Below are 22,096 nucleotides of genomic sequence, written 5' to 3'. Positions count from 1 at the left end.
AACCAGCATTTATCTAATTTCCCAGATTTCTCCCCAGCTCGATTAAACTAATGGATTTACTATAAACGTGATTCACGTGGCTGCTCAGCTTCCCTCTTCGAGCTGTTTATCGAAGCCGGTGGAAGTTTTCAGGCTCGTGAGTGGGAGGAGGCTCACGCTCATCTCAGTACCACAACCTGCCCACTGTTCCAGTAGACAGCACAAGCAGCGCCACGATACCGCACAGCAAACACACCCCAGTGTTTGTGACCCATCATTACTTCTGGAAATGAGTGGAACTGATCTGTGTTCAGCTTGTTGTGAAGAAGCATTCCAAAAGGAGCCATGTGCTTCAAACATCAAGTGCAGTTGGCTCATGAAAAAATAAGCTCTTTAGAATGTCATCTGTGGCTGTAGAGCGGGGGGGGGATTTCATATTTCATATTTCATCTCCATGAGGCCACAGAACCAGGGCATGGCGATTGTGTGAAGGGCAGGAATGAGCCCGAGTAAATCACAATATTAACTGAGAACTGCCTATTTTGGAAAAATGTGTAAAACAGTGTAAAACAGTGTAAAACAGCGAGCGCTCCAAAATGTACTTGTAGCACAAATTAAACTCAAGAAATTAAAGTCATCTACAAAATCAATACCTCAATCATAAATCAGATATTACACAGAGCGCGGCTGATCCTTCCCTGCCTCTGGTCTGGATCCACACAGATCCTCTAAATCCCACTCTCCGTGTTTAAACCTAATTTAAAAACCTAGTTTATTCGTCTTTATTTCACCTTGTGCTGCCGATTATGTTAAATGTGAGCATTGATTAATAAATAGAAATTGACTGTGGGGTAACTGGAGGGAAGATGGTGTTGGTTGTAGCCGTGTGTGTGTGGTGAAAACCCTCCGTGAGCACAAACAGTGCACGCTGGGTTCCAGTCGGGGGCAGTTCACTTCCAACCAGCCGAGTTCTTCTGTCCATTATTAACGGATTACCTCGCCCCTCTTCTCGCTCTCTTTCTTTACCATAACTCCTCTTGAATCCCCGAGGGCACTTCTCTCTTCCTCATGCTATATGACTCATTTTCTCTTCTAATCCATCAACACTCCAGGACACGGGGCTCACAGGCCGTTATTCAAACACATCACAGTCAGCAGGGACCCTTCTCATAAACACAGTTATTATCGAACTATTATCATCTGTTTTTTATTCTTGGAACAAGTCAGTCTGAAGTGGAGGCAGAAATTACCACAATAATGGACCTTTTCCTTTGCTTTCCTTTTACCAGGTCGAGTGCCAGCTACCGGCTGAAGCACAGAGTGAGCCTCAGGGACGTCTGGCTGTACGGTTTTGAAGACGAGGCAGAGGATGAAGAGGGAACGACGGGGGACGTTGACCTGAGGGTGACCCTTGTCTTGGCCTGGGCTCTCACTTTCTCTTTGGTGTGTTTTCGGTGAGCAGACCGGCAGCGACTGACTCAAGCAGCAGCACATTAAAGTATTCAAAAGATGAAGAGCGGTTGACCATACGCGCCTGCGAACATCTTTAGATTCCTCTCTAAACATCATATTCTTATTTGTTTAAGTCACAGACTGAATATAAAAATGGACGACATGACAGCTCCCCAAAAGTGAAAGCAGATCATCTTGATCGCCACCTGGTGGCTGGCTGCAGTATAGGTCCTAAACCCTGCCTCCTCCATGTTAGCGGATTGGACACGGAGCAAAAATAACACATTAAATGACGTTTGTCAAAGATGGTGTCCGTCACTTTTAGTCGATGGTAGGCTCATTCAAATTTTACAGTAAGTTTGGTTCGAATTAGTTTTTTGATGTTGTAAACCCAGGGTGAAACATCATGATCACTACTGCATGGAAAGATGGCGGCTCCTGTATCCTGGATTTCTGAGCTTCACTTTTGTTAGAAGTGTCGTCCATCTTAATTTACAGTCTCTGGCTCTTGTGCAAGTGTGACCTGCACCACCTGCAAGGCTAACCTCATTATGCGTTTATACATTTTTGTATATAAGAAACCCAACATGTTTTATCAAGAGAGAGTGCAGACGTGCATTTTAATAATGAGCTACAGCACAGATCACCAGTCTGCGCACTAATTCATCCATTCATTCATCGACAGTTGGCCGGCTTCTGTAGTCCCTGTTAATTCATGTTGAATAGAAGTGTGGTGGCTGCTGGTTGTATAATAAGGACCGAACCAGTGTTAATTTCGTTGACGAAGACTATGACGAAATATATTCGTTAACGACCTTTTTTCCATGACGAAGACGAGACGACGACGTAACGAAAACGAATCTTTGAAAATAAAAACTATGACGAAATCTATTTTAATTTTCGTTGACGAGACGAGACGAGACGAAAATGTTGGTGGTTGACTAAGTCACAATAATTTTTAAAACATCATCGTATCAGGCCGTCATGAAGTATCAGGAGCGGTCGAGTGACTGTGTCTGTGTGTCTGTGTGTGTATGTGTGTGTGTGCGCCCCAGATAGCGCTCCGGTCCGTAGCTCCGCCCCCCGCCTCGCGCACTCGCTCAGGGAGACACAGTGAAAGCAGAGCGCGTTCTCGTGGAGCAGCCTCTCAGTGACCGACTGCTTCTTAACTATGAAAACAGTGAAAACCAGAGTTTCTCTGGTCTCAGCTGCTCAGAGATCAGCCCCTCAGCTTCTTGATCAGAGCAGAAGCTGCAGTTGGTTTCTACCGAGCTGCAGTTTCTGTGTCCGGCTCCAGTCTGACCTGCTCTCCCTATTTGTTTTCACATTTAAAATTAAATATATTTTTTAAGCTATTAGGCTGCAGCTATATGTTTTTATAGAAAAGGAGTTTAATGTGGCTATTAAATGTGACTAAAACTAGACTAAAATGGAATTCGTTTTCGTCGACTAAAACTAGACTAAAATGGAATTTGTTTTCGTCGACGAAAACTAGACTAAAACTAAGAAGGATTAAAATGACTAAAAGGTGACTAAAATTAATATGCATTTTCGTCAAAAGACTAAGACTAAGACTAAATCAAAAATAGCTGCCAAAATTAACACTGGACCGAACTAAGTCAAAACTAGCTAATGAGCACTTTTCTGAAAAACCAATTCCTTCAAAGGTTTCCCAGTGTTTTAATATTAATAATAGGGCTAAGCACAGCGGCTTCCTGCCTCGTATTATTAAGGCCGTGAATGGAACCTGAGGCTGCTCATGGAGTATTCACACATGTAGTTCATGGTCATGAGATCTGTTGGGGAAGTGGTTAAAGAGAAAGTCCTCCCAGCAGAATCACAAGACGAGAGGTTGCAAAATAGGAAGTGCGAAGCCGGCCTACGAGCCCGGGCTCATGTGATGGGCTGAGCTCAGCTGACTCCATCTGGAAACACTGGCCTTTACGATAAATCGTGTGGACGGTGCAATCGACTTTAAAAGGATGAAAGTGCATTTCAGTAAATGATTTGAGATAAGAGGCTCTAAATGACACTGGTTCAGTTTGGGAACCGGACTGTTTTTTTTTGTTGTGTTATTCCTTGGCGCCCACGTTTCTTGCAAAGTTATTAGACTCAAACCAAGAAGGCGATGAATTGAGTTGTCTGTTCTGAACATTTTAACTCTGGCAATGATTCAGCGTGAGAACGATTCAGTCCTGCTCTGTGTCATGGAGCCGACAGGAAACCACGTGCTCACTTGTTGACACTTGAGCCGTCTGCCTACTTGATATGCATACTGTAAGACCATATGGTGCCGCAAAGGTTAAGCCCTTCAGGTGAACACACACGTAGGCGAACGTATCGGTGTCACTGTCCTGTTTCCACTGATCGAACAGCAAACCTCGACTAGGAGGAAGTGGAAGGTGTCTGGTCGGGGGCCGCCGTGACGCTGCTTCCTGTTCCCATGACTGAGTTAGAGTTTCCACCAGAGTTGTTAAAAGCCGCCCCGGGTGCACGGCCGTCTCATTCCTCCCACTGTCGTCTGGGCCTGTGTGCGTCTCTCTGTGGATAAGTAACTCAGACCATGCTGTTATTTTGCCCGCAGCTCACCTGAGGTGAAAGAACGCTGGTTGGATACTCTACACAGGTAGGAAACCAAGTTTTATAAAAATAATACTTATAATAAATATGCATTATAAGCTTGTAATTTGAATTTTTACTGTAGCTCAAGCGAGAAGTGCTTTTGATCGATGCTGCATTTTGTAAAAATCGTACATCACAACAAACTCTGAAATTAATTCAATTTAAATGATTTAAGTCCGATTGTGTTTTCATTAGCATTATAGGTCACATGGTAACGATGACATAAACAAGTTAGCGTCCACTCACAATGAAGTAATCTGTTAATTGATTCTCTTTTACTCTAAATCAGAACGCTACAACATGATCTTGATCTCCTGTTTGGCGAATACACAATAATTTGTCATCACATATATTCTTTGTGCTTGTATAAAATGAAAATAAAGACCTATAAAGTTTAATGAGAAAAAAGTAAGTAAAAGTAAATATATTCACTCTGTAATTTTTCTTACGACAGAAAAATTCAGGACACAAAGGCGAGGGCTGGCTGTGCCTTTTCACCTCCTGACGTCCTCATGAAGGTGTTGAGTGGCAGCGTCACAGTGAGTCTCACGCGGCTCGCTGCACCACGTCCATTAGGAAGCGACACATCTGACTTTACAAAAAGAAATAACCAATCAACACCTAACTGTTCTTTTGTTTTTCACCAACTTTCAGACTAAAGCTCTGACAGGAGGGGGCATGGAGCAACTTCCACTCGATGTAAGTATAAAGCCTGATTTCACGTGGCCTCTTGAGATGTACATGCCGCAAATTGTACAAACTTATGGAGTGTGATTGCACATGTTGAAAAGTTCACACCAAAAAAAGAGTTTTCAATTGAACACAATAAGTTAGGACGCGTGTGTTTGATTGCTATAGGGAACTTTTGTCGTCTGATTGTACAACGGAAACTCAGTCACGTGTTTGGAAGGCGTGAAGAGCCGGGGTGTGTGTGATGCATGGCGACCGAGGGGAAACAAATAGACAACACACAACTCTGTTCCCTCTTTCCTCTGCTTTGCATGCTCATGTCCACTTGCAGAGTCATAACCATTTTGTCTTGCCGGTTTCGTTGGCAGGGCGATGCAAAGATAGCCATCCTGCCGATTAACCAGGAGGACAAGCTGACGCATCCCACTGGTGAGTTTGAATGTCAAATGTTTGAGGGAGGGAGGGAGGGAGGGAGGGGCTCAATAACTGGGCCATGTGTCAAAACGAGAGTAGAGAGAACAACCACAGACACAGAAAAAGGAAATTCAACTGATAAGAGAGAGCAAGTGAAGAAATTGGGTTTCAGACTCTTGCACAACTTTTTTTTTTGTTTTCACGTTAGCTACAATAAATTCAACAAAACCCCTCGGCTCATGTCCGACTGTTGAATAAAACTGACGGATGATGCAATATTTGCCTCCGCCAGAGAAAAAGTGGAACCAAGTGGTGAAGAGGCTGAAAAAGGGCTCGAGTTTCATCAGCAAGGCCAGCCGCACCGAGAGCTGCACCAAGACTCAGCTGTTTGGACTGCCCCTCTGCAGGATCTGCCCCGACGACCACTCCCTCCCCAAACCAGTCACAGTAAGTCTCCTCTTTAACCTGAAACATCCCAGCTCACGTCAAAAGTTGTGTCCCTCTACCTCAAAATCCAGAGCAAATGACATAGTTTCATTCAATCATCAAACCATATCACTTCTTTGCTAGACACACACATTGCAAAACTTCTCTGAACGTGAATTAAAAAAAAACAAAACAGGCACACACTCAACCAACGCATCAGTTTCTAAGAATTTGTGAATGGCAACAGGAAGCACACACTAACACACTATCACACACAGCCTGTATGTTTTTTTAATATGACAACTCTCCTCCTCTCCTCAGAATCAGAATCAGAATCAGAATTCTTTTTATGTATTTTTGCACATACAGTAAATTGACTTGGTGTGGTTGGTGCACTGTACAAACAACAATTTAAAAACAACAATAGAACGACAATATATACAGTGAGAGAGTTATGGGCACGTGCGGTTCTAAGCCTCTCCTCTCCCTCTCCTCCTCTTCCTCTCCCTCTCCTTGTCTTCCTCTCCTCTCACCAGGAGATTCTGGTGTTCCTGAGGAAGAGGGGCCCGTCCACGGAGGGGGTGTTCCGCAAACCATGCAACAACAAGAACATGAAGGAGGTCAGGGAGCAGCTGAACGGCGGCCTGGAGGTCGACCTGGAGGCGCAGCCGGTGGTTCTGCTCGTCGGGCTCCTCAAGGTACGTCTCTCACACACCTCTTCTGTCGCTGTGTAAAACAGGGGTCACTTCATCTCACAACCCCCCCGCTTGGTACTAGCACCTCTTTTATTGTTACATTTTTATTTTAACAAGCTTGTGCCACATCCAGAAGGACACCTCATGCATGGGTTATAATCATTGATGCATTATACATTTTTATAATTTTACACTCATAGTATATTATATATCTATTGTATCGCCAAATACTTATATTTATACCCGTACTATATATCATATATTATATCATACTCTTTATATATTCTTTGTATATATAAGTCTATATACACATATTTATACATGTGTACATGTTGTTATTATTATTATTATATTTTACTATTATTATTATTATATATACTGTTGCTGCTATTATTACTATATACTGCTATTATATTGGTATAATTACTTTCATATATAAATATATATTATATACTATATATACTGTACTATTTTTTATATACTGTCTAACAATAACATTACCATCATATCATCAGTACTATTACCATCATCTGCCACTGCACCTTATCTACCCATTTATCTTGTGTTTCTGTTTTTATTCTTTCTACCGCAATATTTTATATTTTATTTTTTATTCTATTGTATTGTATTTTATTGTATTCAAATGTACCGGCTGCTATGACGACTTAATTTCCCTTCGGGGATGAATAAAGTAATCTATCTATCTATCTATCTATCTTATAATGTTCAGTGCACTTTAACACTTACCATTGAAATGAATAGCGGTTTGGAGTCCTCTGGAGTGCTCTGCCCTTTTAACACCACATGTGACACATCTAATAATTTCTATGAATAAGTGGCTCATCACTGTCCTCCTCGTGTTTATCACAGAGTTTCCTGAAGGAACTTCCTGGCAGCCTGCTGGTGTCTGAACTTTACGACAGCTGGATGACGGCTCTTGACATCGAAGACACTCTGCAGAGAGCTGTTGAAATCAGAAAGTAAGTAATCGATACCTGCTAATGAGTCGGCAGCAATTTCCTGCGGCTGCCATCCTTGTGTTTACATGACCTTTATGTATATGAAGGGGAATCTGCTGGTATTTTCATCAGTGTCCTGTGGTGGGTATATGAAATAGATGTTTTTTTGAATGGAGTTTTGCAGAGAATCCCCGGTGTCGTCTGTCAGCAGGCTGAGCACAGACAACTTCTCTTTTTCGGTTTAAAAAAAAGGAAGAAACTTACAAAAATAAATTAAAAAAAATAGACCGCCAAACTAATCTTCCTGTTCTCTTTTTGTCCACCTTCCCTTCCCCCCCCTTTTTTTTTTCTACCTGCCAACCAGGGTGGTAGACCAGCTGCCGGGGCTCAACAAACTGCTCCTTCAGCATCTCGTGTGCGTCCTCCATCACATCCTGCAGAGCGCCGACATCAACAAAATGGGCGCCCACAACCTGGCGGTGTGCATCGCCCCCACGCTGCTGCAGCTGGACGGAGCCACGCTGGATGAGCAGAAGGAAAAGATGCAGAAGGTATAAAGTTGTGCTGTGAAAATGTTTTCACACTTCCTGGGGCTTTGAAGCTCTGCGGTTCACAGAGCAGAAAAAGCCATGACTGGTTTCAGAAGTAAGGTCATAGTAGCTCGGCTCCTGTTGGCTGCTTGTTGAGCCACGTGATGATAGGACAGAGTGGAGCGATGCGTCTGGACTGCATCTCTTCTTCATGTCAGCTTTCATTTTAAGAATTCTTTAATCAAATTATCTGTTTTAGTTTTTACCATTGATATTGTTGTGAATATGACAATAACACAAACCTTTTTTTTCTGATTTGCTGCAGGTCACAGAACTCACCGAGGTTCTGATCGAGCACTGGGACATACTGGGAGAGAACATCCCCAACCTGCTGGACACCGATGAAGGTATTTACACCTGAAAACCAGACCCTCCTTTTAATTTCTGTTATTAATATGTGTATTGAACAATGATGCTGCGAATAGAGAAAGTAAACAATATGGAGCGTCTTAAGAAAAAGTCTTAAATAGTTGTTAGGTCTTTCAGTACGTTTAGGTCATGTCAGCTTCTGTGTCTCTGTGGGCTCTTTCTCAACGATACAGATATTGGCACAACAATAAAACTTGAGTAAACAAGAGTTATCATATAATCTAGAGATCTAATCCTCTTTCTTCTCTCGCTCTACAGAGTCTCTGTCGTCCCTGCACCATGACTCAGCGTATGACAGCACCGACTTAGATGGCGATGGGGAGGCAGGCGAGAGCAGCAGCTCCACACACGGAGGGTGTGGTTCATATTCCTCCCTCAGTCCCTCCGCCCGCACCACTTCTTGGGCATCGGACGCGGCCTTCAACCCGAAGAAGCCGTTCAACCGTCGCTGCTCTGAGCCCATCATCCTCACCTCACCCGACCTGGAGGGCCTGTTTGGCCACACCCGGAGCCACGAGGACTGCTCCATGGAGAGCAGGGACTTTGAGGAGCAGCCTCTGACAAAGCAGATCTCTGACGACTCCTTCTTGGCCAAAGGACGAGCAGGGCACAGGTCGGTCCTGTCTTTTCCCAAACTGAGAAGCAGCTCAAACTTGGATCCTCTGCCCTACATGGCAGGTAATCGCGTCAAGGACTGCTCGTGCTCTTCCCTGGAGAGCGCCGCCTCAAACCAGTCAGAGGGCTCTGTTTTCACCAGCTCCCCAGTGGGGTCACCATCCTGCCCCAGGAGAGCTATCTCCTCCAGCCCACCATTAGTAGCTGCAAAGGCTCAACCGGACATTGTCAGACCGATTTCGTCTGAGAAGAGGCATTCACAGTCCATGAGGGTGGCCAGTAAAGTCCTAATGAGGACCAGGAGTCTAGGAGCGTTCAGCAGAAGCAGCCTGAAGAGAGACTCCCAGAAGGAGAACTCCTTCCCTTGTGAAACGCTCCAGGAGGACGCTCAGAGCGAAGCAGACCCTCCAGCTGAGCCTCTGCACAGGCAGCGCCCTCTGTCAGCCATCGAGGTGTTTAAGCAGGTGGACAGCCGGCTGCCCTGCAAGCCTCCACCATACGAGAGGGCGGTGCAGAACATGGGCCTCCCTCCGCAGTATGGAGCCATGACTGTGCAGGATGCAATGGTGCTGGAGAGGAGGTCCCGCCCATCCTCGGTGAATTATGACTTCCCACCCACCTGCCCCGTCCCTCAGTTCACAGACTGCTTCTCCCAGGCAGCGCAGGACAATGGCGGCGCTGTCGAGCGGCGGCATCCTTACCGCCAGAGAGCCATGTCCGAGTCCGTGTCTAAGAGCCACCACGACGCCGTGTCACGGAGATGTAGTCAGCCCGTGTTCGAGGAGTTTTCTTACGCCCAGGAGTCGTACGTTTGATTCCCTCTGGAACTGATTCACATGTGTTTGATTTATCTTATGTCTTTTTCATTTCTATCCCTTCTGGGCCACATCATGCTGTTTTGAACGCTTACTGTAGCCTCATCACAGCAGCTACTTTCTACTTCTTATTCTTTATCTCATCCTTTTGTATATAGAAATGTTCTATGTGTCACTGTTTCACTTTGAATGCAAGCTATGTGCTGCCGCTGTGGTTGCACTGTCCAAGTAGTACCGTTTAGAGTACAGATATTAAATATATGGTGTTATGATAGATATTTAGTCTATCCCAATGAAGCTATGAAGACACAGTTTGCTATGGAGAAAATATGCTATTCCTTTTGTTGATGTAGAGAATATGTACAGTTTAGCTCATGTTTCTGTGTCACCCCTCTTCACCTTGATCTACTTCTTCAACTACATTAAAGCACTTTTCTGATAATTTAATGCTTTGTTTACTTGTTTGCTGAATATGTAAATAGATACACAGATAGAGATTGGTAACCTTAAGCCAAGGACTCATAAGTTGTTTCAGGTAAAAATAAATGATTGAAAGAACAAACTGACTTTTCTCTTCTGTCTCTAGGACCGTTTAGAAAGTTTCTTTGACTCGACCTCGATTCATTGCGTAACAGCGGCTAACGAGCCTCAATGGAGAGAACAGCGTGTTCTGGCTCATACAGTTTGCTGAAACAGAAGGAAACCAGACACGGTCACATGGACGGATTTGGTTTTTCTCTGAATCGCTCTTCCTCTTATCTGTGACTGCACGATGAGCCGATGCCACCTCGTCTTCCTTCCTTTTCTACAGGCTGTTATCACTTTGTTTCCTTCCTCGACAAGTTGTTATAATCTACAAGCCTGACAATGTGATTGATTTGAGCCTCATTTAACACAATTTAATTGTAAAATTTAAGATTAAGACAACCTCTGTTAAATTCTCTTTTTGAAGAATGAATCACACAAGAATAAAGACAGAAAGGGGAATCTGTTATCCAAACATCCATTACACTTGATCTGCAGGGATTATTAACAAACAAATGTTCATTAAATCTGAGTCAAAGAGACGTTTGTTAAACTCTGCGCTCACTATCGCCATGTAAAGGGGGAACAAAAAAAGAGGAAGATCTTGCAACACAACGTAACTCAACACAACCACAAGCTTAATTAACAAGGGAGAAACATGGAGACTTGAACTACCTTAAACGACAAAACCAATATTTGACATGTGCTTTGAATCTGTAGCGTGGTTCATGTCCCATCCGTTAACATGGTGCAGGTGGGATTTTTGGACATGTGTTCTGCAGCCATGCAGTCCTGTGGCAGCAGAAACGTTGTAGCTTCCCCTTTTTGTGAGCTGCCGTGTCGTCCATCTTCACACACACTTCATGTGTATAACACCTTGAATGCCACCACTGCAACCGACACCTCAGGAAAGCTGAAGTGAGTGAGTGGTTGGATTGATAGAACGGATTGTAGCGGTTTAACTTCTACTTTTTGGTGCTGATGTTTATTTGGATCTAGTGAATTTAATCGAGTGGATTTAAATGGGATTCCATGAGGGGACTGTTGAGCCTGGGCAGAGGAATGAGCTCTGTGGAGAATTACACTCTAATCAATCAATGAAAAAACAATCACACTGAAACATGTCGACGCCGTTAATTTTTAAATATACTCAGATATACAGAGATTGAGACTGAGCAGATCGATCGATCGATTGACTTCCTCAGCGGTTGGAGAGTAGATGCTATCGAATGATCTGCACACACGTGCACTCAGGCCTCAGCGAGTTCATCTGATTAAATATAGATCTTTCTGTATCTGATCCTGATGCACTCCGCGAAGGCAGCTTTTTTATTTTATCCTGCTGCACTTGGATTGCATCATACAGCTCAACTGTCCTGGTTATCTTGTACTTGCACACACATTGTGTATTTTTTAATTACTAAAGTGCACGACCTGTATAAGTGGCTGACCTCTTACTGCTTCCATTGCCACATACAGGAGTAGCCTCTTACTATACTCAGAGCAGATGAACATCACCGCTTCTCTAATAACTATTTTTTCCCCTCGTCCACGTTATGAGTCATGATGTCTGTTTACAGAAGGCTGAGTCAGCGTCTCAGGGGGCACGAAGTTTCTACTCCTATACGTGCCATTTAAATAAAGTTTGAAAGGGTCAAAATGTTCTAATAAAGGTGAAAATAAAAGGTGACGGTGCCGTGAGTCGCTTGCCATGAGAGAAAGAGAAAAGATGGACGTGGTAGAAGGAGGCCCTGCCCTGAGAGAATCCCAGCCCCCCCCCCGATGACACAAAGGGCTCCACACTCATCTGAAAAGACAATTATTAAAGTGTGGCGGAAACTCAACACTGCCCATCAACCCGAGCACACCATCGCATCATGCTGGGGGGATGCTTCTCTTCGGCAGGTACAGGGAAACTGGTCAGAAATGAGGGAAAGATGGATGGAGCCAAATACAGGGCAATCCTCCGTCTTGAATAGACTGGGGCGGAGGTTCATCTTCCAGCAGGACAATGACCCAAACATACTGCCAGAGCTACAATGGAATGGTATAGATCAAAGCATGTTAATGGTATTTTGCATCTTCAAAGAACAATGTATGTTGATTTGATTGAAGGGGAAAAAGTCTATTTAATTTGAATTCCAGTTAGTAACAGTACAAACTGGGAAAACATCCAAGGGGGGTGAATAATTATGCAAAGCACTGTAGCTCCAGCAGAGTGGTCCTCCACAGCTGTGGCTATATCGGGTGGGTGTTGTGAATACATTGTGGTTTTCATGGAGATGCTTTGTAATATTTAAAGTAAACACTCAGCGTTGCCCATTATGCAACAAATCGAATATGCTAATGTGCTCAAATGTGGCACCATCATCTCTGGAGCTGTGGTATTGATGGGAGTGATGGTGGAAGTAGAAGTGGTCTTGGTTTATTTAGCTGCTTGTGCTTTGCTGAGAAACGGAGGCACGGTTGTTCTCCACGTAAAAATCTCTGACGTGGAAACAAATGATGGAGCTGGCTCAGTCCAGACCACAGAGGCCTCACCTTTGTCCCCACAGACAAAGACTGGAGCTGAAACCGGTGCCCCATTATCACTGACACTTTTTACAGAGCTGAGAATCTTTGTGGTCTGCAAGTTCCTGCCACCCACATTTCCCTGTCGCCTGCAGACGGTGCACGGTTTTGTTTTGCTTGTGCACCGTTTAAATGTGCCGACGTGGCAGCGGAGCGTCAGGGTCGGCCGCACAGCCGACCGTAATACTTGGTTTTGTCGCTTCTGTATCCTCACCGTAATAATCAAACACGTGGAAATTAATAGCAGTTCTTAAAAATGCTTTTATCTTTGTCTCATGCTGTGCAGAAATGAGAGTTTGAAGAGCAGCACAGCACGTTTGACTCAGTCCTCTTTGTGTTGTAGACGTTTTATCAAGAGCCCGGAGGCACTATCCTGAGTGTGATGGTTACAGCTATGAGGCGACCATTAGAGGACTATTATGAGTCAGCTGGCTAAATCTGGTTATGGATTTTCAGCTGCAGTGTGTCTTGAGGCTGAGCAGAATGAATTTACAGAGACGATGAGCTCCAATCAAGAACAAGTGTAGCAGCAGGACAGCCCCAGCGGAACAACTTGCATTCCTATAAATGTTTTTTAGGGTAAAAGCTGAATTTTTCTATGGCCCAAAATTCAAGGTTGTGTTCGTTTGAGTCCAAGTGTTTAAAGAAAACAAACCTGTAACTGCTCAGGGTCGTCAATCAGGTCGGATGTTGACCGACATGGGTCAACGCCTCATGAAACCAGTTTGTGGTCTTTGTGTAAAGATAAGTCTTATTCTTTTAGCAAAAATCCGAGCAACTGCTGTGTAAATATTTGTTAGTTGTGTAACAGTTGTCCATGCAAAGTGGAAACTTACTAAGTAATAATGTAAAAAATTAAGAGCTAGTAAATCTGGTTATTAACAACTTTATTCTCAACTACTCCCATCTAGAAAATAAAAGACTGCATCAATGTGTAAAAAACTATATATGATTCAAATATAGAAGAGGGGGAACTGTCTATTATTCTTTATTAGAAATTAGTTCTTTTAAGGGCGTTTCACCTGTAGAGTTTCTGTAATTGGCTGTTGTCAACGGAAGTGACGTGGTGGCAGATACCTTCCACTTCCTGGAGACGGTCGCCACAACCATCTGTTTGCTTCCTGGTCGTTTCGGGGGTCCACACATCGGAACTCGTCCCAGACTCGACTCCTCTGCTTCCCGACACTTTCCCCCCGAGAGATGGCGTCTGCTCCTCCCAACCACAGAGCGCACAGCGGGACGTACACGTTCTCCAGCCGCCCCCGAGCCGTGGAGACCCGCAGCAAATACAAAGAAGCTCCGGATGAACAGTTCGTACCATCGGGTCACATGTATCATGATTAGATTCACCATCCAAACCAGTGACGTGTGGAGAGAATGCAAAATATGATGCCAAAAGAAAAACTTAACATTATCCTGCTGGAATGTGAAAAAATAGATGTGTCCTTTTATAGGTACTTATTTATTTGAGTGCCTGTACTTTAAAGTACTTTGACACATGTTGTAGAGGTAATTGTTATGAAAGGTGCCACTTAAACCCACAGGGTAAGAAGTGATTTGATATAATAAGCGCCAGCTCAAGTAGCAACCCAATTACCAATCACCTTTAAAAATGTGGTTTATGATTTCATAACACTCAGGAAAGGAACATTCTGCATTGAGAGTACTTTGTTATTTGAAGTAGATTTTGTACAGGTTGTTTTTAAGCCATTTTTATGACATTTTACGAAGTGGTAATATATTTGCCGTCCTTCCTTCACCATTAGACAGGAAAAAATATCTTCATATAATATCACAAATTAAAAAATTACGAATTTGATTATCCAGCTCTTCTAAAAACAAAGCTTGAAAGATATACACAAATAAAAAACACACCCACAAGTAAAAAACACATCAAATAAAATGAAACACATTTATAAAAATGTTTACAATGAAAACAGCTTTAATTTATTCTATTTTATTTGTTTGGGTCAATACAGGACACACAGCTACTATGGAAACATTATGTATGACCGTCGTATTATCCGAGGAAATACTTATGCTCAACAAATCATACCAACCGTAAGTATGAAATGTTTTCTCTGCTTTCCTCCTGATTGATTTGTTCTCCTTGGGAACACTTGATTTTAAAGATTTGTTTTTGTCCTGACCCATTTACAGACAGCTCAGGCGGACCCTGCTGAAATACAAAGACAGCAGGAGATCAAGCGGAAAGCCATCGCTATAAAACGAGCTCAAGAGCAGTGCAGGGCCAAGACTCCTGAAGCTCTGCAGGGGAGAAAACACATTGATATACAAACAGGTAAAACATGTTATTCTTAACAACTTCAGAAGTTTTCACACTGCGTGTTGAGAAAGTTTCTTTTTTGGAAATACTCATTTGAAATACTTCTTTTCAGATCTTTATCTTGAAGAACTGAGTAATATTATAGTGGCCACAGATATCGAGTGTCAGACGGATGCTTTCCTGGACAGACCAGCGTCCCCACTCTTCATACCGGCCAAATCCGGAGAGGATGTTGCCACACAGATAGAGGAGGGAGAGGTGGGTCAAACCAGTAAGATGTGGCCTTTTTTGGGAAGGTCCACCAATTTTACACAAAAAAGATTCTATCATCTCTTCTGTCGCTACTACCACTACTAAACTAAATTGGATTATCATGACATTTGGGTTATTGTAGTTTAAGGAATCTTTAAATTGAAAGGAAATGAAAATCCAGTTTTATAAACTTAGGTTGTGGTGTTTAAAACGGTGAATTGGTGAAAAGCTGTCACTGGTTGCATTATGGGATCTGTTGGTTCCAGTGTTTTTGTTTGACCTTAATCCTAACAAGCAAAACAAGTCATCTTTTGCTTGAATATCTGCAGGTTTGTTCAAATCAGACCTAATATTTTAGATTACACAGCACAGCACCACTCATGACCAGTGTGTTGTGCAGTTGTTTGACTTTGACAGGGAGGTGCAGCCCGTGCTGGAGGTGCTGGTGGGAAAGACAATCGAGCAGTCTCTGCTGGAGGTGATGGAGGAGGAGGAGCTGGCCTGTCTCATGGCCCAGCAGAGGGCCTTCCATGAGCTTAGGAATATCCACCTGGCAGAAGTGCAGCAACTTCAGGAGAAGGAGAGACGCCACAGTGAAGAAAAGGTAAGTTAAATTCAGTTGACTACTTTGGTCTGAACTTCATGCTGCATGTCTTCCCCCTAGAATTCCTCAGTAAATCTATTAGATATATGCCATATCAGAAGAATTAATGATAAACAGATACAGAAACCATACCTGTAATCTAAAAAGTTCCCACTGATCTTCAGGAGCGTCGGATTGCTCAGCAGAAGGAGGTGCTAAAGAAAGAAAGAGAGACTGCAGAGAAGATTGCTGCCCGGGCGTATACTAAGCAGTACCTGGCTGACCTTCTACCTGCAGCCTTCACCTCGCTCAGAACTCACGGATTCTTTAACGACCCAGTGGAGACAGGTCAGCGTCTGTATTGCACTCATATGATCTGTGTATTCATACCTCTCCTACTTTTAACCTGTTGTCTTATTTGTGATTCTGATTTCCAGATATTGAGACACATTTCCTACCATGGCTGATGAATGAGGTGAACAGCAAATTGGAAAGGAGATTCGCAGCTAGAGAGCTTCTGGACAGTAAGTGAATTCTGTTGATAATATTAAATTTAGACATTCCTCTGCTCAACCTATAGGCACATGTCTTATTTCCTAACTGAGAAGTGCACAAACCCGCAAACACACAAAAGAATATACAAAAGTACAGATAATAGTAATGGATATAAACCAATTAGTTTGTACCCTCTAGAAAGTTTAGACTAAAACCCAAACAGGATTTGTGTCGATGCACCTTTTCTTTCTCGAGTTTATAGTTGACAGTCAAAAGTTATTTTACAAATCCTCCACCAGGGGTCATCAGGTCATAGACACTGTTGGAGCGCCATCTAGTGGTTATTTGCGAACATAACAGAGATCATAGTCAGTTCTGTTTATGACTGTTTCAGGTATCATCCATGATGTCGCTGAGAAGAGACTGGAGCAGTTCAAGGAGCCGGAGACATAACCAGACAAAAACTGACGTATCACATGGAGAGACTCTGTGATGATTCAATGACATGAAAACTTTTGTCCATCAAAAAAACTTATGAGGACTTCTTTATTACTTTGCAATGTAACAATGTGCAACATGTCACAAGTGGAGACTCTCACTGCATTACCATCTGTACATTCCTGTAATTCCATATGTATATTAATGTAGCCTGTCGTGCATATCTCTATCTGATTCAATATCTGGTCTTTTTCTGCAGATATGCAAATCTGATAGTTTCTTGAATGTTTTGTAGTTTCCATTTACCTGCAAAATTAGTAGAAAATGTCTTTCCTTCACTTGTCTTTGGTCTAGCAGCTTTGGGTCTCGTGGTATATATGTATATATTAAAAAAAGTTACATTTTGTGAGTCTCTATTTGCCGTCTTGTAACACAATAACACAGAATACATGTAGTCAACCTAGAGAGAATAACTATAAATGGAGACTCACAAAGATCTGGGAAAACAGTCTCTGAGTTCTTACCTATCCATAGACACCAAGATCATGGATATTGATATGATAAATGTGAAGCTCTTCTTGATTCATTTTGGTTCCACCCCCCCCCCCCCCCCGAGAGCTAGCAAACTATCTAATAACCTTTCATAAACCAGTATATATATGTCTTTGAATAAATCCCAAACATCTTTAGTTGCTCTCAGACAGTGAGGCATCATAGGCAGCTGCCTCTCCTGCCTCACCATGTGGCAACTAAGACAGCTGCTTCTAAACAGTGTGTTATCAAAGGCACTTTCCTTTACATATTAATGGCTGTTTCTGTTGCCCTGATTTGAGCTTGCCCTTACTAGAGACAATTTGAGCTTGCCACTTTTTATTACAGAAGTGACAGTTTCCTTATAAATGGCGTCTGCCTCTCGCAGCCGTAGAAAACCCAGTGGGGATTGCATCTTTGCCAGTCGACCCCGACCCGTGGGGACCCGCGGCAAATACAAAGAGGCCCCTGATAAACATGTAAACATCATATATGACCGTCGTATTGTCCGAGGAAATACTTTTGGTCAACTCGTCGTACCAACCGTAAGTATGACATGTTCATTTTTTCTCTGCTTTCCTCCTGATTGATTTGTTCTCCTTGGGAACACTTGATTTTAAAGATTTGTTTTTGTCCTGACCCATTTACAGACAGCTCAGGCGGACCCTGCTGAAATACAAAGACAGCAGGAGATCAAGCGGAAAGCCATCGCTATAAAACGAGCTCAAGAGCAGTGCAGGGCCAAGACTCCTGAAGCTCTGCAGGGGAGAAAACACATTGATGTACAAACAGGTAAAACATGTTATTCTTAACAACTTAAGAAGTTGTACCACTAAGAAGACAGAACTGTCTTTTTTGAAATACTCATTTGAAATACTTCTTTTCAGATCTTTATCTTGAAGAACTGAGTAATGTTATAGTGGCCACAGATATCGAGTGTCAGACGGATGCTTTCCTGGACAGACCAGCGTCCCCACTCTTCATACCGGCCAAGTGCGGAGAGGATGTTGCCACACAGATAGAGGAGGGAGAGGTGGGTCAAACCAATGAGATGTGGCCTTTTTGGGGAAGGTCCACCATTTTACGTATTAAGATATATTTTTTTATTCTATCATCTCTTCTGTCACCACTACCACTGCCAAACCAAAGTAGACTATCACATCAGTTTAGATATTGAAGCTTAAAGAAACTTTAAATTGAAAGGAAATTAAAATCCAGTTTTATAAACTTAGGTTGTGGTGGTTAACACGGTGACTGGGTGAAAAGCTGTCACTGGTTGCATTATGGGATCTGTTGGTTCCAGTGTTTTTGTTTTACCTCGATCCTAACAAGCAACACAAATCATCTTTTGCTTGAATATCTGCAGGTTTGTTCAAATCAGACCTAATATTTAAAATTACACAGCACAGCACCACTCATGACCAGTGTGTTGTGCAGTTGTTTGACTTTGACAGGGAGGTGCAGCCTGTGCTGGAGGTGCTGGTGGGAAAGACAATCGAGCAGTCTCTGCTGGAGGTGATGGAGGAGGAGGAGCTGGCCTGTCTCATGGCCCAGCAGAGGGCCTTCCATGAGCTGCGGAATATCCATCTGGCAGAAGTGCAGCACCTTCAGGAGAAGGAGAGACGCCACCGTGAGGAAAAGGTAAGTAAAATTCAGTTGAGTACTCTGGTCTGAACTTCATGCTTGCATGCCTCCTTCATAGAATCCATCAGTAAATCTATTAGCTGACAGGTTAGTTTGCTGATGATATCAGGGTAATGCCTCTGTCTATCAAATGTGATCCAACTGTAACCTCACAGTCCTGAATAGGCAGATTAACGAGGGCTCTTCAGTATTTAACTTTTATCAGCTTTTTCTCACATCAAATTCATGTTACAGAAAATTCTTAAACTCAGTTTTTTGGTGCTTTAAGTCAGTGGAGCTCCAGTTGTAGGAATCAGTTCAAGTTTCACAGGTTTCCTTTTTACACCGAATCCTCCAGAGATCACTTTTAAATCACCACAATTATCTCATTTAAAGATGTTCCTGGTTCTTTGGTGGTTGTCCTCTCTTGCACACCCACTATCTGCTCAGTGTTCATGACGATTCCATATAAAATCTCTGTTGCATACTACTTTATTCCAAAGAAGGAACCATCAAACATTTACAATAGCAAATACAACAGCCTCAATAAAATGCCATGTAGGTTTATGTACTATTCTGCCATATCAGAAGAGTTAATCGAGAAAAGATACAGTAAAATATACCTTTGATCTTCAGGAGCGGAGGATTGCACAGCAGGAGGAGGTTCTGGAGAAAGAAAGAGAGACTGCAGAGAAGATTGCTGCCCGGGCGTATACCAAGCAGGACCTGGCTGACCTCGTACCTGCAGCCTTCACCTCGCTCAGAAGCAACGGCTACTTTGACGACCCCGTGGAGACAGGTCAGCCTCCGTTTGCCACAATGCTTCCCTGCATGATTCAAAGTCACCTATCCCCCCATTTACTGTCACATGGGGGCATCATGGCACTCCACTGCAAATTCACTGATATTTCCACTCATATGATCTGTGTATTTATACCTCTCCTACTTTTAACCTGTTGTCATTATTGTGTCTCTGATTTCCAGATGTTGAGACAGATTTCCTACCATGGCTGATGGATGAGGTGAACAGCAAATTGGAAAGGAGATTCACAGCTAGACAGCTTCTGGACAGTAAGAGAATTCAGTATCATAATATTAAATTTAGACATTCCTCTGCTCAACCTATAGGCAATTGTCTTATTTTCTCACTGAGTAGTACATAAATACGCAAACACACAAAAGTACAAATAACAGTAATGGATATAAGCCAATTAGTTTGTACCCTCTAGAAAGTTTAGACTAAAACCCAAACAGGATTTGTGTCAATGCTTTTCTCTCCAGAATTTATAGTTGACAGTCAAAAGTTACATCACAAATGCTCCACCAGGGGTCATCAGGTCACAGACACTGTTGGAGCGCCACCTAGTGGTTATTTGCAAACATCAAAGAGATCACAGTCAGAAGTTCTGTTTATTACTTTTTTCAGATATCATCCATGACGTCGCTCAGAAGAGGCTGGAGCAGTTCAAGGAGCCGGAGACATAACCACACAAATCTGACGTTTCACATGGAGAGACTCTGTGATGATTCAAAGACATGAACGTTTAATTAAAATACATTTCTGCTGGCAAAGCTATCATGCATTTTATTTATTATTTGTTATCATATCTTTGTTTTGTCCTCACGACTGTTTCTGTTTTTCAAACCCTCGCAGACAAAAAAAATAATCTGACCAAAATCCATATTTTATCTTCAAAACTTTATCAGTTTTAGAGCAGGTGAACAAAAACGCCTCAGGAACTCAAATGATTTAAAAGCACCATTGAAAATTCAAAGCACCTTCCTGTAGCTTTATCTATTTGCATCTGAGATAGTTTTGCCAACAGTTCATTCAGTGTAACTAACTGGCAAATGCAACAATGTTTTGCATTGCTCAGAAAAGCACTCGCTCTTTCTCTAAATCAATACGACTATACCCAAAAAAACAAGCATTCTATCATCTTTATGTTTTATTTTTTTATATACTTTATCCAATAAAATGCTAAATTAACTCCAAAACGTAACGATTGTAGTCAAGGAAGTGACTGTGACGATGATGATGAAGGGCACAGCCAGGTTAAGTCGAGCTAAGTGTTGTGCAGTTGTCACGTCACTCTTTACTTTTGTATAATGGTGAGAAGTAGGTCTAACCTCCGATATATACGGCTCTATTTTAATCCTGCCACCTCATTGGTCGGCTCACCTATGACACCTCCCTCCCCCGCTCCTGGTAGGCACTTCCTTGGTTCAGTGTCACTTCCTCCACTGGTGAAATATTGTGCAACAGAAGAAAAAAAAGAAGAAAAGTTTGCACTGTGATGAAACTGTGCTCAGGAGGTGAAGCTTTGCACAGAAGACAAATGAGGGTTTAATGTATTTATTTAAAAACCTCGATGGTTTTAACTGGTGTTGCTCAAACAATCCACCTGACGTTTTCTCAGGGAAAGTGGCTTAAACACAATCAATCACAAATATGTAAAACAATCTTCAAACCCCTTTTGAAAAGTACTTGTACACCAGAAAATGCTGCCACACATACAATGTCAGTGGTATTACTTTGTGACACTGTTGAATTTTATGTTATATTAAGGTTATATAGGTATGTCATTTATTTTCTTGGAACATTTCTGTTTGTTTCAAACTCTATAATACAAATCCTCAGATGAATTACACATTAAACATAAATAAACATTCACCATTACACTAACATCATATTTATTTATTCCTTTAATAATGTAAGTGTTGCAGACGCTTGGTTATGCTTTAAAATGATAATTTACCAAATCACACTGTGTTGTTTGGATGACAATTTCATGTACCAAGAATTAGCCCTCAGCCTTCACTGGCTTTTATACAGCAACTATACAGTAAAGTTCACAGTTAAGGTTGAAGTTTTAGTTTCTTCTCAAGTGTAAAATGTCTCTGACACACAAGAATAAAGAATTGCGTGCTTTCTAAATCATATCATGTTTTATTTTGTCTTCTTTATCTTTGCTCTATTGCTGCGTGATCTTGAGATTGCTTTTAAATATTTACTTTTGGTCCTTTACCTGCTTTAAATACCAGCCACAGTATTTTTTTTTTTTTTTTTTAAATACATTATAGTCGAGGTGGAAATCTTTTTCTCTTCATGTTTCTTCAAGTTTTGTTCCCCCTAAATCCTCTAATTGGCTGTCGAGGGCCCTG

The 22,096-nt window shown here is 42.4% G+C and overlaps 3 protein-coding genes across 3 annotated transcripts; all 3 read left to right on the top strand.

Annotated features, from left to right (window-relative positions):
• The first annotated feature begins 3,829 nt into the window (after positions 1-3,829).
• On the top strand, positions 3,830-10,188 carry tagapb (T cell activation RhoGTPase activating protein b). Its single transcript, XM_053445693.1, has 10 exons — positions 3,830-4,057; positions 4,508-4,592; positions 4,708-4,752; positions 5,112-5,172; positions 5,450-5,604; positions 6,120-6,281; positions 7,149-7,258; positions 7,602-7,788; positions 8,093-8,174; positions 8,455-10,188. Exons 2-10 carry the CDS (start codon positions 4,566-4,568, stop codon positions 9,624-9,626), a joined length of 2,001 nt encoding a protein of 666 aa, XP_053301668.1. The 5' UTR covers positions 3,830-4,057; positions 4,508-4,565; the 3' UTR covers positions 9,627-10,188.
• Positions 10,189-13,800: 3,612 nt separating this feature from the next.
• Positions 13,801-17,182, top strand: LOC128460232 (radial spoke head protein 3 homolog B). Its single transcript, XM_053445316.1, has 8 exons — positions 13,801-14,032; positions 14,702-14,783; positions 14,883-15,024; positions 15,122-15,267; positions 15,662-15,865; positions 16,030-16,192; positions 16,282-16,368; positions 16,734-17,182. Exons 1-8 carry the CDS (start codon positions 13,923-13,925, stop codon positions 16,790-16,792), a joined length of 993 nt encoding a protein of 330 aa, XP_053301291.1. The 5' UTR covers positions 13,801-13,922; the 3' UTR covers positions 16,793-17,182.
• A 494-nt stretch (positions 17,183-17,676) lies between these two features.
• On the top strand, positions 17,677-20,416 carry LOC128460655 (radial spoke head protein 3 homolog B-like). The gene is made up of 7 exons (XM_053445899.1): positions 17,677-17,853; positions 17,968-18,100; positions 18,196-18,341; positions 18,746-18,949; positions 19,568-19,730; positions 19,916-20,002; positions 20,358-20,416. Exons 1-7 carry the CDS (start codon positions 17,677-17,679, stop codon positions 20,414-20,416), a joined length of 969 nt encoding a protein of 322 aa, XP_053301874.1.
• The last annotated feature ends 1,680 nt before the right edge of the window (positions 20,417-22,096 follow it).

The sequence above is a fragment of the Pleuronectes platessa genome, chromosome 17 (genome assembly GCF_947347685.1).
Source record: "Pleuronectes platessa chromosome 17, fPlePla1.1, whole genome shotgun sequence".
NCBI lineage: Eukaryota > Metazoa > Chordata > Actinopteri > Pleuronectiformes > Pleuronectidae > Pleuronectes > Pleuronectes platessa.
Note: the sequence above shows the minus strand (reverse complement) of the source record. Positions and strands in the feature narration are given on the sequence as shown.